This window comes from Rosa chinensis, chromosome 7 (genome assembly GCF_002994745.2).
Source record: "Rosa chinensis cultivar Old Blush chromosome 7, RchiOBHm-V2, whole genome shotgun sequence".
Taxonomy (NCBI): Eukaryota; Viridiplantae; Streptophyta; class Magnoliopsida; order Rosales; family Rosaceae; genus Rosa; species Rosa chinensis.
The window spans coordinates 31,378,055-31,396,274 of record NC_037094.1 but is presented as its reverse complement, the minus strand read 5'-3'; the positions used below and the strand labels follow the sequence as shown (position 1 = coordinate 31,396,274).

Below are 18,220 nucleotides of genomic sequence, written 5' to 3'. Positions count from 1 at the left end.
TAATCATTTTTGTCCTATATTATCTCTAGCTTTCCAAATAAAAAATACAACAGAAATTCGATCTCCTTTATTACCTTTCTGAGCTCAAAGTATTCATGTATTTCTTTTAATTTATATATTCCACTAAAAGAAAGTTTCAAGTTGTTCGATACAATCCAAGTATTGTGAGTGTACACCTACAAAGATCGAGGTTGTTGTACCTTGGAGGGTAGGGCACCACAAACCTGCTACACCGAGACATTGTCTCCGAGGGGCGAAATCTACTCTTAAGGGCAGTGTTTATATGCCTCAACCTTAAACTCTTTTCGAGTAATGTGTCTTTCGGAAGCCGATAAATCCAAGAGATAAGTTCTATAATTCTTATTATTTTAATCTATTATGACAATAACATTATGATTATTATTTGTTATTAATATATTGTATTTTTGAGATTTTGTAGGAGGTGAAATCTGGTGATAGAAGTAGCATCCATCGACCAAATCTTCCAACAATCTTAAGAGTAGTGATCGTTGGTGGATGTTTCCTTATGAAAAGCTTGGACATAAAGATAAGTCTGGTATTTATTTAGTTGTTGCGAGTATAACTCTCTCTCATTAAATATATTGCCTTTCTACTCCAAAAATTTGAAAAGAATATACTGTGGGTTGTTTTGAGAATGGAGTCAATATTATATCTTGAAATATATCTATGAATGAGTTTGTTCTTCTGAATTTAGAATTATTAGTATGGCAGTTAGCTTCCTACAGATTGCAAAATGTCCGTTGCATTTTAATCAGGCATTAAGTTTCGGTTATATTTTATTTGCTTATGGCTTATGTTTAAGTTTCTGCCTATAAGATTTAAATTACTCAATTGCATTCATTTTTTTTATTGGCGTTAGTTTATAACTTGAAAAACTAAATAGTTCTACATTTGAATGTTGATCCTATAATGTGCATTTTTGGGCTAGTAATGTCTGGTGTAATGATGTTATGAGTTGTGTGCTACCATTAATTTTAGTTTTATTTGCATTCGCTTCATTGTTCAATGGAATTATGTTTGTAACTTAAAAACTAACCGTTTCACACATTTACTTTTCTATATTAATTTCTGTGTATAATATCATTTTACTATTTTCGTAATATTTATTTTGCATCATTGCTATTAACCTTAGTGGGAAAAAAAAAAACTTACTGATTGCCTGCACATTATGAAATTGTATGGTGAGTATAAGAGAACAACAGAGGAATGCCATGAAACAGAAGAAATAAAACATTTAGTACCTCAGTAGCATTCCTAACTTTCTTTTTGGACATATTCAGGCTTTCTGCAATCCTCTGAAAACAAAGTGTAATTAAAGAAATACAGGTCAGGCAAGAAGAAAATGACAAATGGGTCATAACATTTTAATATCTCTAGTTCTCTACTACAATAAAGCGAAGCGTCTAAAATATATATAAATAAAGAAACATTGCTAGCATCAGCATGTTCACATATACTTTAGTTGACAAAGTAATTTAGGCCTCATCATTTATCCCTTTGACCGTAAACCCGCCCGGGCCGAAACCCGACCCGGTCCTTACATTAGGGTGGGCAGGCCCTACCCTTTCTCAAACAGGGTAGGGTAAGGGTCATGCAAGTGAAGCCTGGCCCTACCCTACAGCCCGGCCCAATTGAGCCAGTAAGGGCCAAGCCCGGCCCGGCCCTAAAAGCCCTACCCGGCCCGACCCTAATTTATATATTATTTTTATTATTTTCTATTACATAGGCTTTGTTTTCTTTAACTATTATTTTTCTTGTTACACAACAATTAATATTATTAGATTTAGAGAGATAGTTAATTGAATATAACCACCTTAACTAAATTAATAAATGTTATGAGTTAATTTCTATATGTGTGTGTGTGTATTAGCTCAGTAGTTAGAGCACCCACTACCTAATGACAAAGTCATGGGTTCGAGTCACCATGGGGGTAGGAGTGAAATCATTTGATCCTGTTTTAAAAAAATGTAATAGAAAAAAAAAATATATGTATATATGTATTAAATATGATCAACAAAAAACAATGAGTCTTGTATTACCTATATAATCATTTAGTCACATTTTGAGGAAAAAATACAATGTATTTTTTGTTTGTTATACAAAATAAGGCCCATTTCGGCCTTATTCGGAAGACCGGCCCTTTCGGCCCTAACTTTTCGGGTGGGTAAGGGTTAGCATATTTACATCCCGAACCGACCCTACCCCGGCCCTAAATTTTGTTAACTTTGATTAGGCCCGGCCTGACCCGACCCTAAGCCCTAAAATTTAGGGTAGGGCCGTCCCTAGCCCGACCTATGATGACCCCTAAAGTAATTGCTTTCTGATGATAACCAAAAAAAAAAACTTACATCAATAGATGGAGTTATTCGTTTGTCTTCCAATCTAACTTTTGCATTTTTGATTAACCTACCCTAACCTCTCATGCAAATGTAAGGTTCTGGAATTTCCAACCAGTGCTCTTGAAACACCTTGGACTACAAAGAAAATGTATACCAGTTTTAGCCTTGCCAAGTGTTGATACCCAAATTTTCACAAGTTCAAATTTAACAAATGACAAGCAAAAGGGAAGAGTCAACAACCTCGTGACCTAATTAGGCCTTCAAGCAAGCCCACTTCATGTCAAAAGGAGGCTCTCTATTTAGCAAGCGATACTTAGAAGCCCAAATTCTCAAACGATTAACATGCATTTTCAAAGAAGCCAACACACTTATCTACCATGCGATACGCGTACACCCAAGCTACATTCGGGGCTTATATGGAGGGATGTGGTGTGGAAGGTAACAGATCCCGTGACGACTACATTAAGATAAAGTTCGTCAATAATTTTGGACTTGGGAACTAAAATTCATGCTTGATGGACTAAAGTCTTAATATGGGCTAGTGTGGAGGAATGAAAAGCAAGCCCAGTGACACCCAAAGCCCACTAAAGCCATTCTCTCAACCAAAGTCCATTTGGCCTTTTACCCAAAGCCCATTAGAGTAATCTTCTCCCCCAGTCTCGCCCGAACAAGAAACACCGCCTATCAGAATAGCTGCTGGGATTGGTGTTCCACCATTTCTGGCAAGAGCTCAAAATCGAGGAAAACCCTCCTAACCCAATCTCATCTCAACATTTAATAATCTTAGTAGATTGTCATCACAAGTTTCAATACCAGAAATTGAGGAACAAAAATCTTCAAAAGATCACAGCAGCACAAATTCTGGGATGATCACCGTCCTAAACCTGTGCCACCGCCCTTCAGTCTCCTAGCTTAAAGAAATTTCCATATCTTTCACAATTTATCTTCCCGAAATTGAGAGTGGACTCTAAGAACCCTCAGTCCTTGTCACCAACCTTCTTCTTCCACCTTCGCGATAAAAAGCTGGTCTGCTGCTGTTGGAAACCAAGCTATAACGACCCATAAACTTCAAGCAAGAGATCAAGCTTCATCTCTGAAAAAACTTTGCCATCAATACCCAAGTAGCCTTATCCCACAACCCAAAACCATGCCACTGCTGGAATTTCCTCCTCACTAAACTCATAGGCATCCAGCTCCCACACCATATCCACCTATAAGCTCTGTTCTCTGATGAAATTAACTTCAATCGCTTCTATTATCATCTAGTCTAATCGCTGCTATTATCATTCCAATCACTGTTGTTATCATTCCTATCACTGCTGTTATCATCTAGTCCAATCGCTGCTATTATCATTCCAATCATTGCTGTTATCATCCAACTGGTCAAAATGAAATTGTTCTCAGGTCCAACCTTTGATCAATTTCGGGCCTAGTCTCACTTAATCAAGAGGGTCTTGCTGCAAAAGATCCAAAACACAGTAGGGTTCTTCCTTATCCTAATGTAATCACCTCGCACAATAGTTTATTTTCTAGCAAATATAAGATACTAACTGACACTTGCAATCTATACTAGTAGTTCATTGACAAATCTGTTACATAGTGAATACAATGAATGCTTTACAAACAAGGCCCATCTATTAAATCGTAATAATTTCAACAGAAACATCAATGATAAATTCAGGGTTCAGAAAACTTCAAACTAAGATAGGAAGGCCAAAGCATTAAGAGATAAGACATTAAGTTAACTCATGTCCTAAGGTCTTCTAAAATTAAAAGTTGTCATGTGTCTTCTGGAATTGTACTATGTACTATGAAACTGATTTGAAAGCAAAACATCTTCCCTTTCTTAAATCTGATTCAAAAAATGAAACAATACCCATGACAAAATTAAAAACAAAGCACCAAAAGAGTTTCCTGAAAAATAACTTGAAGGGGATCAGAAACCTATATAGAGCGGAAAGTTTATGGACTGCTTGGATGAGTTGAGAATTGAGTTGAAAAAAAGCTTCCTGAAAAAAAATTCAAAATTTCATATTTCGTCTGTGACACAAGAGTTTCACAGAAAATTTGGAGAAAATTTCAGTGTGAATTTTTAAATATACTTTGTGTGTGTAGATATTTCAGAAATTAAGAGTTTCGTGGAAATGTACGGAAAATTTCTAAAAATTTCAGGAAACTCCTAATGGAAATGATATGACATATGAATTTCTTTTCGGTACTTCTAAATTATAGAAATTTTGGTAGTTTCAGAGAAATTTGAAACGTTAGTCATTACTTACTCTTTGATGACCTACATCTTCTCTTCTACAGATAAATCGGATGTGCTTTTCTTTCTGTTTATATATATTGTTTTTTTTTTATTATTTGCATGGGATAAGGGATTTGACTTTGGGTACATAAAATGTTGCTTCAATTTCAAAGTTAGGTTCAACCATACAAAAAAGAATTCAGTGAGAATCAAGCTACTTGCCCAATTTATATGGAAATTCTAGAGGAGTTGATTCTGGTACGTTCTTAAGAGGGGAGGCATTATGTTTGATATTAAAAACCTCACTAATTGTGATCAGCTACCAATTAGTGACGATACCTCATTACGTAAGCCTTACATATATAGTTCATTGCTTGGCCCATGTCCTACATATATAGGTGCGTTTGGGGGAGCTTTTTAGCTCCTCCGCTTATAAGAACCAACCCTTTTGGTGTTTGGTAAATTGGTGGGAGGCTGGGAGCCTGCTGCTTCCAAAAGTAGCGGCTTTTTCCTTTGAAAAGCATAAGTCAGGGCGTCAGGCTTGGCCTCCTTTCAGAAGCAGAAGAAGCAGAAGCCGCGGTATTCATTGTAGCGGTGATCACTGTAAATTAATTCAAAATACCAACTTCTATCCTCTCTTCCTTAAAGAAATTATGCACAGACACTTCTCTTCTCCTCCCTCAACTCTCTCTCTCTCCCCTTCTGGATCACTGGCAGCACTAACTACGGATTCCTGACGACACAACCTAGCCGTAGCTCGCTCTGCCGAACCAATCGACCCCGAATCGAAATCCGGAGGTAACGTTTTCTGGTGTGAATTTCCTGATCGTATTCAGAGCCTGAGGGCTGCTGCCTGAGGCGGCTGTATATTCGTATTGCTTCGTCTATGTTTCTGGTTTAACATAGTCAACTTATGCTTTATCGATTGTTTATGGATTATCAGTTAGTTATGATTTAATACCCTATATAGGAATTGGGGGATGTGGGAGAATGGCTGTGTAGGGAGGTTATGCTTTAGCTCCAATATCATGTCAAATATTCTTATTAGATATTCTAGGTTCGGGTTATGGATATTTTATTAGAAGAAAAATTGGTGTTCCAAGTGTTGCTCTGAAGTGGCATTCTTTAGTAAATAAAGTATTCATCACTCTGCTAGTATTCTAGAGGAGTTGGTTGTGGTACTTAAGAGGGGAGGCATTATGTTTGGTATTAAAAACCTCACTAATTATGATCAACTACTAATAATGACTGTAAAACCCGCAACAAAGCGTGGGCATGCCACCTAGTGTTCCTGGTTACTTATCTAATAGCAGAACTTGAGAAGGCTGAGAGCCTGTGATGCATTTGAAGAAGTGTGTGGGGTTGTATCAGTGAAATTAGGGGTCATCGTTTGCCCCTTCGGCTCTAAGCCCGCCCGGCCCATACGGTCGAAGCCCAACTCGGCCCTTACTTTAGGGCGGGCTGGCCTGACCCTTTCTCAAATAAGGTAGGGTATGGGCCATGCAAATGAAGCCCGACCCGGCCCGTTTGAGCCCATTAGGGCCAAGCTCAGCCTGGCCTTTTAAGCCCGCCTAATTAAGCTATAATCATTTTCTATTTTTTCTTTTTTTTTAAATATGTTTCTCTTTTTTTCTATAACATACAACTTATCTCTTTCTTTGTAATTGATTTCCTAAGCTTGATTTTCTTTAATCTTTGTTTCCTTTGTTAAGCAACAATTAATTTTGGGAGATAGTTAATTAAATATAACCACCAACTTATTTATAAATGTTATAAGTTAATTCCAATATATATATATATATATATATATATATATATATATATTAAATATGATCAACAAAACACAATGAGTCTTGTATATTACCTATATAACCACTGAGTCATATTTTGAGAGAAAATAAAATAAAAAATAATGTATTTCTTTTTGTTAAACAAAATAAGGCCCTTTTCGGCCTATTTCGACCCTATTTGGGCCTATTCTGAAGTCCGGCCCAACCAGACCCTTTCGGCCTTAACGGCTCGGGCCTTTCGGGGGGATAAGGGTTAGTATATTTAAGCCCCGGCCAGACTCTGTCCAATCTTAAATTTTGTTGACTTTGACTAGGATAGACTGGGCCCGACTCTAAGCCCTATAATTTAGGGTAGGGCCGACCCTAGCCCAGCCCATGATGACCCTAAGCGAAATGAGTATGCATGACGATACCTCATTACGTAATCCTGCAGATATAGTTCATTTTTCTTGGCTATATATGGTTCATTGCTTAGCCCTACATGGTCCAAGCCCTAACCCAGTATTAACTAGAAATTGTACGCGCGCTTTGCTGCGGAATTTGTGCTTGCAAACAGAGATCTATGAAATACAAAAGGGAAATTACTGCATTCTATTGAAATAGCGAAATTTCAATTTAGACTTTATTTGCTATTGAAGCTGGTTCAAAAATGCTAGTTGTACAAAAAGATTAGTTGCTCCTTTACAAAAAGTAGCAGGTGGAGTATACCCAAAGTGCTAGTTAGTGTAGTTAAGATAGTCTAGTAAAATTTGCTGCTGGAGTAGGTTCAAAAAAGTGACTGCTCCAATTGTAGTTGTACAAACGGGGTAATTGTTCCAGCTGCAGCTGCACAAAATGTTGGAGCTGGTTCAAAACTGGCTACTTCAGTTATAGCCGTGCAAAACAGTTAATTCACGTTTTATATCAAAATCAACCAGAGAATAGGAAAAAGCGCATACTTGAATACGAATAAGTGATTGAGATGGTGCAAAGCAGCCAAAAAAGGAACAACAGCAAAAGGAGTGAGATCTACACTCCTTCGCATGAAATCTACAAAAGCCAAACAAAACAACAATGAAATCCTGAAATAAATCGTCAAGTCACCTACTTCAAAAGAAAAAGAGTTTTTGTTTTGGTAACAAAAAAAGGAATCAACTATACCTCAAGAATAAACCGAGCAATAGCAAATTTGAGACTTTAAGCAAAAAACACATTTCTATTTTCTTACAGTAACAAATTTAACAAACAAAGAGAGTTTGTTTTGGCAACCAAAAAAGAAAAAAAAGTTCTAGGTTTCAATTGTTAAAAAAAAAAAATGAAAAAGAACCAAAGAAGCAATCAGAAAAATTTATGCTAAAAATAGATGATCTCTTGTTTAGTTTTCCAGTCCTTTTCTGGGTTTTTCACTGCCTACACTTGTTTAGAAGCCTGATTGGAGAAGCAAAAAACAGTTTGTGTATTAAAGACTTTATCTTTTCCTTTTCAACTTTTTTTTTTTTAACAAAATTCATTTCAAATATTAAGGAAGATGACAATTAAGATGAGCAAGAGAAGAAAACCATTTCATCTTGGATATCAAAACAGTTATTACAAAATGTATGATATCAATTTGTAAGTTCTCACGGATAGAAATACATTCAAATACTGCCATGAAGGCATCTCATTAAACCAACAAAAGTCTTTTTTTTTTTTTTAATTATTGCAAAAAATCAATAACGATAAATATTCATAAAGCTGATAGTTAAAAATGTCAGTATGCTTACCAGCGTTAGTTTAAGGTGTAACCTATCGATTTATTGAAATTTGGTAACATGCAGCAAGAGTACTTATAGTTAGAACTTAGAACTCATATTCATCCTCAACCAAACACTCTATCCACAAACAATTATATCATGCTATCATCTACAGCAACTCAATGCAACAATGAAGAAAACAAAGTTTTTACCAGCCAATATGTAGAGTCCTATATCCTGCTTCTGCAAAAGCCGTCAATGAGATTGGTAAGTGAAGACATCAATCACTATGACCACAAACACAAAGGGAACACACTACAGAGTACAAAAGTAGTGAAAATTAGATGCATTTTTGTAATTAACATAATACAATTAGGATTCAAATATAGGGTCTATGAACAGCTGGCATTAAACTATTTATGAAAACCACATTTGGATTAAAATCTCCTTGGTTGTGGAGCACATGATGTATTTTGTATTTTCTCTTTCATAGACATGAAATTGCACTGCATTTTAATTGGTAACGTGGATCTTGATCTAGCTTAATAGTGAGTTTAAATGTATCAGCAGATAAAGAGAAAAATATGCTCAGGTGTCAACCATAAGGCTAACTGCAAGTTAACTGAACTTCAAAACTTCCTGTCATGTGTAATCTTATTGTCTAATTTCTTCAGAATGTAATCATACTCTCTAAATGGAAATCATATCCAAACAGAGTTCATTGATCTTCCGAATGTAATATTATTGTCTAATGGAACTCATATCTAAATGGAAATCATCAATCTCAGAACGTTATCTTCATTTGAAAATATTTGTTTCAGAAACAGTATAACTAAAAAGGAAAAAGAAAAGAAGAAAAAGAAAAAAGAACTCATGAACCCAGTATTTTCCACTCAAAATCATAAACATTACCATTTACTAAACAACAAAAAAGATTAAAAATCACATACACCATTTATAAACAAAAACAATGGATGGAAGTCATGAAACAGAAGCCAGTTCAATGTTTGCTCTTTGCAAGATATACAGAGAGGTTTCATTATTGAAAAGGTCACAACTTTAGTCTAATTAAGGTTATCCGGAATGGCATAGTCCTTAAGGTAACTAATGTCGATTCATCTATCCACCCAAACAGAAATAGACTTGTAAAATTAAGTACTATAGCACGCTTTGTAACAAAAAGTTTGAGTGGTTGACTGGCAGTTTTGCCAATATATATTTAACAACAACTTAACAGGACCAATTCCGGACTTTTGTCTCAATTGTCAAATTTAAATGTCCTGTATGCAGGTATCAGAAGCTTCATTTCACTACTAAGATTTTTATAAGGTTTATATAGGGATCCCCATTTTGAAATGATACATTTCCCCAATAATACAAAAGGAGAAAGTTAGGAGGAGCCATAAGAGGTAGAGATAGAAGAGACTATACCCTGTCCCCGCAAAGAAGGTTAAAGGAAATATGAGCTCCCAATCATTATAGTCATGCTGCAAAAATTAAACCCAATTATGAAACACAGTAGAAGAAAGACTGCAGAAATTTCAGAGAGGCTTGTACTTGGAAATTAATCACATACCAAATAGATAAGGCATCCTCAGCCATAGTTGCATCACTCGAGTATCCAGTCATCAATATTAGGATTCTGAAATACCAAATAGAGACATGGCATATGATAAAATAAAGAAAGACCCGAAAAACATTCAACACAAATTATCAGAGCTAAAAATAGATGTAGTAAGTCAATAATATCAAACAGAGGAAAAAACACAGATCTGCTACTTTTACAACTTGAGAACCTATTTTTACTTGAATACCATCTCTAAAGAACTTTTCTTCAGCAAATGTTGCAACTCGTGTCAAACATGTAAGACCAAACCAAGCACATAACAGTTGACTTAACGAATACATCAATTGCAATAGTTAACTTGACCAACACCTTCAATTACAGAAATGTATATGCCTTACTCGCATGTCCAAAATATGAGAGCTTGCTTCTATTATAGTAATGGATACATCGTCTTTAACAGAAGGGTACAACTTGGCTTTATCCTCAACTACAAAGTCATGAATCTCTGCAGAAAACTCCACACCTGCTGGACGGCAACCAACAACTACAAAACACAAAATTCGAAAAACCACGACAATCAAACTACTTGATCAATCATGAAGAAATTAACAAAGAATCAAAATTCAACCTATTGGGAAATTCAAGATTCAATCACCAAGAAATTGAATTAGTTTACCTTCGGGTTGGACTGCCTGGGCTGATGATTTCCCTGAGACCTTCCCGTCCCCCTCCTCTTCTTTTCTCCCTTCTTCCTCTCTCTCTGTCCCTTGTTCCAGACACAAAAATTAATATATTTATTGGTACTGACAGAATTCAAAGATGTAGCTAACAAATTTGACTCCATCCATGCCATAGAAATTACCTGATGAATTTGCTCGAAATCGACAATGATGCACTCATGTCGACTTGAATAACAGTGGAGGAGAAAGATTTATGGAAGAAGGAGTTATGGAGAGGATTTGTTTGTGATTCGAAATCCCTTCTTCTTCTTCTTCTTCTACCCAGATCACTCGGCTCTCTTCGTTCTCTCGCTCTCTTCTCAACAGATGTGAACACGCGATTAGGGGTGATATTGATCCCTCTCTGGATTCTTCTGGCGACAATCGAATCAGAAGGTTACAAAAGAATGGCAAACTGTAATTGAGGAAAGTAGAAAGGGCAACAATGTCACTCCACTTTGTGAACACTGATGAACAGGAAACCGGGGCAACTGAGCTTTAATATATTGTACTAGAAAGAGAAACCGCGCGATGCTGCGGGGTAGAAAATTGTAGTACTTACTGTTCATTTTTGAAGAATTTGAGTGTGGTTTGGTTTAGAAAAGTGAATTAGCTATGCTGAAACAAAGTGGAAGATATGCGTAATAAAATGAAGCAAAATTATTTATGAATGTGAGTGTGGTTTGGCTTAGAAAAGTGAATTAGCTATTCTGAAACAAAATGAAAGATATGCGTAATAAAATGAAGCAAAATTATTTATGAATGTGAGTGTGGTTTGGTTTAGAAAAGTGAATTAGCTATGTTACATTGTGTCTACTCGGTTCTAGAAGCTGCATTCTATATGCAATATATATAAAAACCATTATCTCATCACAAAATGGTAGATGTGACTTCAGTACAAAAGCTTGCTATGTAGGTAGAGGCAATCTACCCACTTAGTATCCGACAACTTCATATGCTTTGCTCTTTCTATATCTCCATTGCATTCTCTTACTTGTAGGAAGAAAAATTATCGAGTCCCCTAATGATAGTTCTATGCTTTGTATACATTTCAATTTCTCTGCAAGCTAAAGATGGTACCTGATCAAAATGTATTTCCTCACAGAAATGTCAAAATGGTAGCTGTAGATTACTATTGTTGTGTAATACAACAAAAGAGATTAAAGTCCTTTTGTAACTTCAACACTCTATGGCATTATGGTACTCCATCCTCCCAACAAAACACAACTTTAAATTATGGATTTGCATTAGGGTTCTACCTGTGTCCAAATTGTAAAACAGGTTCAGCAAATTCATCAACCCTACTTGAGCCCATAACATTATCAGCCTCTATCGCCTGAAATCATGTCAAAAAGGAGCACGAAAGCAGTAATCTCATTGCTCATTTTATCCCAAACTATTACATACTAAATTCCCATACATCCCCAACACACTAAACAAACTAATACCCAAGCTAAATATGGGCAAGCTTTCTCTTATTAGGTCAACCCCTTTCCAAACTTTCTTTGAGGATTGCCAAACTTGTTCTGCTATATAACCCAATTGCATAAATTAGCAGAAATCAAAGAACAAAAGCTAAAGTACCCAATTGAAATCAAGACTGAAACTTTAGTGTAGAAAATTTGTTTTATCATTTTGCTCAAAGACATTAACCAAAAAAGAAAATAATATATATTGTAAAAATTAATGACTGCCATCAGTTTTATGCTACTCACCTCCAAGGGTAAGAGCCCTGCATTGTCACGGTCCAAAGTTTGTTTCAATTCACCCTCAGGCCAACTGTAGACATGAAGATGCCTCCCATAGAGACCATCAGAGACATGCTGAAGGTTGAAACCTTTGGTGAAAGCAGCAGGGGCACCCCATGATGTGCTTATCATTGTCTTGTGCTGCGGTTGTTACCAGAAATCGTAGCCAGAAAGCAAAATGTGCCCTGGTTTGTCACATCTGATAAATGATAGGATAGCTAGAAGTTAGATACTTGGATGCAATCAAACTTTTTTTAGAAGTCTTTGATCTATGGTCTACCATGCAAGTGAACAATGAGTAATCATATAACTTACATGTTGGTGCTAGTTTATTGTAAAAGATATTTGTAAACCACACGCACACATTGATTTCTGTAAGCATCTTTAATCCAAATGACTACCAGATGATTACAAACATTGCACAGACTATAGGAGTGATCATATCTCAATAGTAACATGTTGGTTTTAGTTTATTTGTATTACATACGTGTGTGTGTGTGTGTGTGTGTATATATATATTGATTTTTGTGTGCATCTTAAAAACTGAAATGGAAAATCTCTACAAAAGCTTGACATTTAGTAAAACTATTCTTTGAATATCTATAATCGAAGACTGACATATGAAGGAGGGATCAGTTGTAGGATGCATCAGTCATCACATATAGAGCCTAATGTGGAGGGATACAATCACAGAGGCAGAATAAGTTAAATAAAGGCTATCTAGCTTGCATCAAGTGAACTACAGGAAGCAATTGGCATTGAAGGTGAAGTAGTAATTCATTCCTGGTTTTCAAAACACTAACATGAAAGACAGAAAGTAATGACTATACGATATAATAATAGTTCACAATTGCTGGCCAAATTTTTTTGCCACATTGAATACAATTTAAGGGAGATTGACATACAATTTTAAGGCGGAAAGCCTGTAAACAAAGGTCAAAATGATGTATGTGCTATTAGAGCATTTAATGAAATAGTCAGACTCTTGGTTCCCTGGTATGTGCTCCAGGTCCAATGAAGGAATTGCTTAAGCTAGGGTTTAGGGTAAAGTATATTTATCCCGAATTTGGGGCGTAACAGACCCAAAAGAATAAAATTTAACAGACTTTGAAAATGAATTAGCGAACAATCTTGAACGAGTTCTATCAAAAAATAAAAATAAAAATCTCGAATGGAAATTCTTATATACCATACAACAGTCTTGTGGAAGAAGCATTCAGCTGTGTCTCTTCTGTATATTATAAGCCACTAAGCATCCAATTTAAATACTTTTGTAAATCTAATAAAATGATTTCTTTATTTGGTAGGTGATGAGGATCATCGTCTAATACACCTTTAGCCGGTTTAAATTTCCTCTAAGATTCTTAATCACAGTATTGTTGTGATTAAGACAGAAAGTCAGGATTTGCTCTAGAAGCAGTACACAGACTGGGAGCTTTTGATTGTAAATTAATCTCCCAAAGCTGGAATCAGAATTTTGTAGCTGTTTCATCATACTTCAACTCATCCATGACATAACTCATGACTTCAATAGTTATGGACTCATTACCATTACATGGAAGAAGATTTAATTAAGGCCTATATTATGTGCATATTTTTGTAGTGCATGGTGGGTCTATGATAGATAATAGATCCTCTAATGACAGAGATCAGAGATCTTATTGGCTATTGCTTTGTAAACTGATTGGCAAAACCATCTTATTGGCTATTGCTAAGTAACCAAGTTTTCTACATTAACTTACTTACAGAAATGGATAAGAAACTAAAAAGAATGCAATTTTACAAAAGAATCTAGCTTTCATGCAAAATATTCATATTACAGTCTCCGCATTTTAATTTTTGTTAATACTTTTCGACATTGCTGAATAGCCAATAAATTCCTTTGCTTGTGACAACTAAATTAGCAATCATTCCTCAGAATGTTAAAATTGCAGAACAAATTTATCCAAAACTATAAGTAGGTGTCTATGCCTTAAATTTAAAATTGACCCCACAGCTGAATAGCCAATTAAAATTGCAGAACAAATTTCTCTAAAACTGTAAGTAGGTGTCTATGCCTTAAATTTATAAGCAACCCCACAGCAGACTGTTGAAACATCAAATTACAAACTGTAATCAAAATCAATCAACCCCAACATTATTGATAAAGGAAATAGTGAGATAGCCATTCACCTTAGTGGGATAGCCATTGACTGAATCCCATCAGGCCAACTCCGAAATCCCCAATTCTACACAATCAACTTCCCATTATGCAACTCATTGCCTCTTTCAGCCCTTATGGGTCTTGGTTTGTACCTCTTTATCAACATGAAACCACAAATAAGGACGAATCCAGAAAAGCAAGTAATACTCAGATGAGAAAAGGCAGAGAGTAAGAAGAAGCAATACCTTTCTTGCAGCACCGAGAGGAAATTTAGCAAAACCCGCGCTTTGCTGCAGGTATTTTTATTGTTGATACGTGTTTATTAGACATCAATATGAATTTCTCAGACTTGTAAATATTGAATGATTACCAGATTCATGTGCTGCAGGTTTTTTTCTATTTTAATTGCTCTATGTAAATCAGCTGTCATAGATAGGGTTCTTACGACAAAAGCAATTAGATTATGATTACAACTTAGTATCATTTAATATTCACTGAAATAATGATTTTCAAACAGGAAAAATATCATACAAACTGATTTCAAAATTTAAAACTAAACATAAGTTTATAACTTTTTGCAAAAATATTAAATATTTATATCAATATGAATGAAAAAGCACAAACTAAAGCCCTGAGACAATCTTCTGCTCAGTATATATAGAGAATGCTGACCTTGGAACAGAATCCTTAAACTTGTAAACCTGTTGCCTCTAGGAGTTTAAAAAATCTGGTCCTAAACTCCATTATTGAACTCAAACATTCAATAAATAGCATCTAAACAATTCCATTATCAAATCCAAACTAATTCCCTAACATTCTAACTTTACGTAAAATTCTGACAAAAAAACAAATATTGATCACTTTCATTAAACACCACCAAATATATACAAATCCAAATCTCAAATATTGTCGTATGGAATACGTATCCAGCACACTGTTTAGAACATGAAATCAGTTCACACATGTAAATAACAATTAATAAGGTAAGTTCAAAAGGCTAAAGTGCAACCAATCCAACCTAGTACCTTTGGGGGGAGGGGGGAAAAAACACACACACACACAGATATACACACACAACTTTATAATTTACCTTTCTTGGAGAAAAGCCAGGACAGATAAAGTAATATGCGTACAAACAAACCCCCAAATCAAAACCCGCAAATTCAAATCAATTAAGAATCATGTACCTGAAAGTAAAAAAGAAAAAGACGAAACAACTCAAATAAGGAAATGATTGTGGAAATATGTGAAAGGAAGTCAAATAAACCATATTGACAATTGACAATTTCAAATGGATCAGAGTTTACAAAAAGAAAGTAAAAAGCCACTTCAATGTCTGAAGCAGAGAGTGCAACCAACAACTGAATAGCAAATGAAGTTTGTAATGTTAATGAATTAAATCAAATGTAACCAATTTTCATTAGCATAAGAACAAAAAAAAAAAATAAAAAAAAAATCAAACTTTAATGTTCAAAATCAAGTATAAGAACCAAAAGCATTATAACTCAAATAAGGAAATGATTGTAGAAATATGTGAAAGGAAGTCAAATAAACCATATTGACAATTTCAAATGGATCAGAGTTTACAAAAAGAAAGTAAAAAGCCACTTCAATGTTGAAGCAGAGAGTGAAACCAACAACTGAATAGCAAATGAAGTTTGTAATGTTAATGAATTAAATCAAATGTAACCAATTTTCATTAGCATAAGAATACCACCAAAAAAATAAAATTCAAACTTTAATGTTCAAAATCAAATATAAGAACCAAAAGCAAACAGACATTGTAATACTTTAATGCATTATAAAATAAAACCTATCTTAAGACACTATAATCATGTTGCACCAAGTAAAATCATAATCTACAGCTACCAAATATGCAAGTTCCATGCTGTAACAAAAGAAGATGCTACTTATGTAACCCCCATCAATAAGCTCAAAACATATTCTTTTGCTCCTAGCTTGGTTGTGTATAACAAATTCAAGTTTCTACCCGAAAATCAGAACGCTGCTCTACTTTATAAACCATGGAATGCAACTCATCCTTTGAATTGTAAACAGAAATCTACAAAACAAACGAATATACAGAAAAAGTAGAAGCAATGTGAGCAATGTGTGAGCAATGTCTGAGCTGAAAAAGTACCTTGATTGGCAGATTCAAGCTTCTCCTTTTCTTCAAACCCGAGGGTGCTATCGAAATTTTTCTTGATGCTCTCCTGGAGTTTATTTACAGCGCTAGTTAAAGACAATAATTATAAATTATAGTTATTGCACAGAAAATAGTTGTATTTATTACTGGTATGGGTTTCACCCTGATTGTATGTACAATATTGCATTGTGCAGTTGGCATCATATTGCACAACTCTGATATGGATAGTCAAAACTATCTTATGCATTACTTACTGTGTTACCACTAATCCATGCATACAATATTGAATTCCTTATCCAAACTATTCCAACGGACATATAAAATCTAATCCAATCAAAGCAAAGCATAGCAATGCGAGAGGGAGAAAAACAAAAAGCCCAGAAAGAGAAAGCAACCTGAGAGTTGAAACCGGTGGTGTTGTTAACGATGCTTGAATTCTCTTCTGCTTCTCCTTCTTGTCGTCTGCAAGGGTCAAGAGCTAGGATGAGCTCAAAGTAAAGGTAAGACGTGAGATGAATCTTATTGATGGCTTAAGACCTTAAAGCAAATTTGTTCAAATATTTGTATCACACTTGTTGTTTTTAAAAAAGGCACACTTAATCAATCTAAACTCAAGAACCCATCTATACAGAAACATCATGCAACCGTTTTTTGAAAATATGTGTAATAGAAAAGAAAAACACACAATTATTCACACAAAGAATAGAAACATCTGAGAGCTCAATGCCAATTTCATCAAGCTTTTCCTGCTATGATTCTTGCTCCATTCTCAATGCATTATGAAACCCAGACCATTATATCACATTGCCAAAAATTCTAAATTCGCCTGAAACTCTGACAGAAAACCAAAAACCAATTCGTCCAAACTTATTCCCAACACCCTCCAAATCATCTTCCTCCCTTTCCTCTCCTAATTTTCCCTCCAATAACAGCAAGCCCTTCCCAAAGAAAAGGAGGGTCTTCTTATTTCCTTCTGCTCCTTTCGTCTTCTCTCCCTCTATTCCGTTTCTTTTCCTTCTTCTTCTTCCTTTGTCCTCCAACAAAATCAAGGTTCAAAAACAAAAAAAGGGTGATTTGGGATTGTAATCAAAACCCAGATTCCTCTGAGAATATAGGTGGTCCAAACCCCAGGGTACATGAACCACTCTGTGTTCCTATTCATATCAGCAGGAGGCACAGCTTTCACATACAGGCTCGCCATTGACAATTGATAAAGATGGTTACAGGACTGCAGAAGAAAGAGGAAAACAACAGGAAGATGCGATATATCCAGGTCGGTGGCAGAGCTGCAAAAAAATTTGAAGAGAGGGCAAAAACGTCACTCCACTTTGAGCCAAAGTACTGTTAAATGAACAGGAGAAGTGAACACCGACTGTCCTTTAGTATATAGTAAATGATAATAATTGCTCCTTCTCTGGAGTCTGGACATGTGATCTTCCCCCAACCACCACGGCACAACTGAATACTACAAACGTGGCCTCTAAAACGGGACCACAAAAACCTAAATATCTCCCCCCAACAGTTGTTTCTTTCAGCCATTGTTAACAAGCCCACACAAAAAAAAAAAAAAAAAAACTATTAATTCCCTAGGTCTAGCAACACCTGGGATATATCATCAAGGATAATTTCAACAACTAAAGCGGGAGGAGAGGTGAAAGTATAAATACCAGCAGAGTGATGAATAATTTCTTTTGTAAGGATATTAGCAACCATATTATCTTTCTTGGTGGATATATGCCTAATCTGGATCTGGACCATCTGGTAGATATCAAACTAGTTCATTAAAT

The 18,220-nt window shown here is 35.4% G+C and overlaps 1 protein-coding gene across 23 annotated transcripts; it reads right to left on the bottom strand.

Moving 5' to 3' along the window:
- Positions 1–6,990: 6,990 nt before the first annotated feature.
- Positions 6,991–17,773, bottom strand: LOC112177722. Of its 23 annotated transcripts, none has more exons than XR_005802891.1 (14): positions 16,829–17,756; positions 16,428–16,500; positions 14,533–14,577; positions 14,317–14,441; positions 12,112–12,343; positions 11,477–11,655; positions 10,540–10,770; positions 10,354–10,437; positions 10,076–10,221; positions 9,687–9,752; positions 9,542–9,597; positions 8,323–8,353; positions 7,337–7,427; positions 6,991–7,223 (listed from the first exon to the last, which is right to left on the bottom strand). XR_005802891.1 is itself a non-coding variant. In XM_040510207.1 (9 exons), the coding sequence occupies exons 5-9, from the start codon at positions 12,274–12,276 to the stop codon at positions 10,173–10,175; spliced, it is 612 nt and encodes a 203-aa protein (XP_040366141.1). In that variant the 5' UTR covers positions 12,277–12,343; positions 14,317–14,441; positions 14,533–14,577; positions 16,428–16,500; positions 16,829–17,760; the 3' UTR covers positions 9,837–10,172. The 23 variants fall into 23 exon arrangements, 1 of the variants encoding a protein (XP_040366141.1); XR_005802890.1 differs by having other exon boundaries at positions 10,540–10,767; XR_005802894.1 differs by lacking the exon at positions 11,477–11,655 and adding an exon at positions 11,656–11,732 and having other exon boundaries at positions 10,540–10,811; positions 16,829–17,755.
- Positions 17,774–18,220: the final 447 nt, after the last annotated feature.

Coding starts and splice junctions, on each gene's coding strand:
- LOC112177722 (XM_040510207.1), bottom strand. CDS start 12,276: ATGATAAGCACATCATGGGGTGCCCCTGCTGCTTTCACCAAAGGTTTC. Junction 11,733..12,111: donor CAGGGCTCTTACCCTTGGAG/GTGAGTAGCATA, acceptor ACATGATTTCAG/GCGATAGAGGCTGATAATGT. Junction 10,222..10,353: donor CCAGGCAGTCCAACCCGAAG/GTAAACTAATTC, acceptor TGTGTTTTGTAG/TTGTTGGTTGCCGTCCAGCA.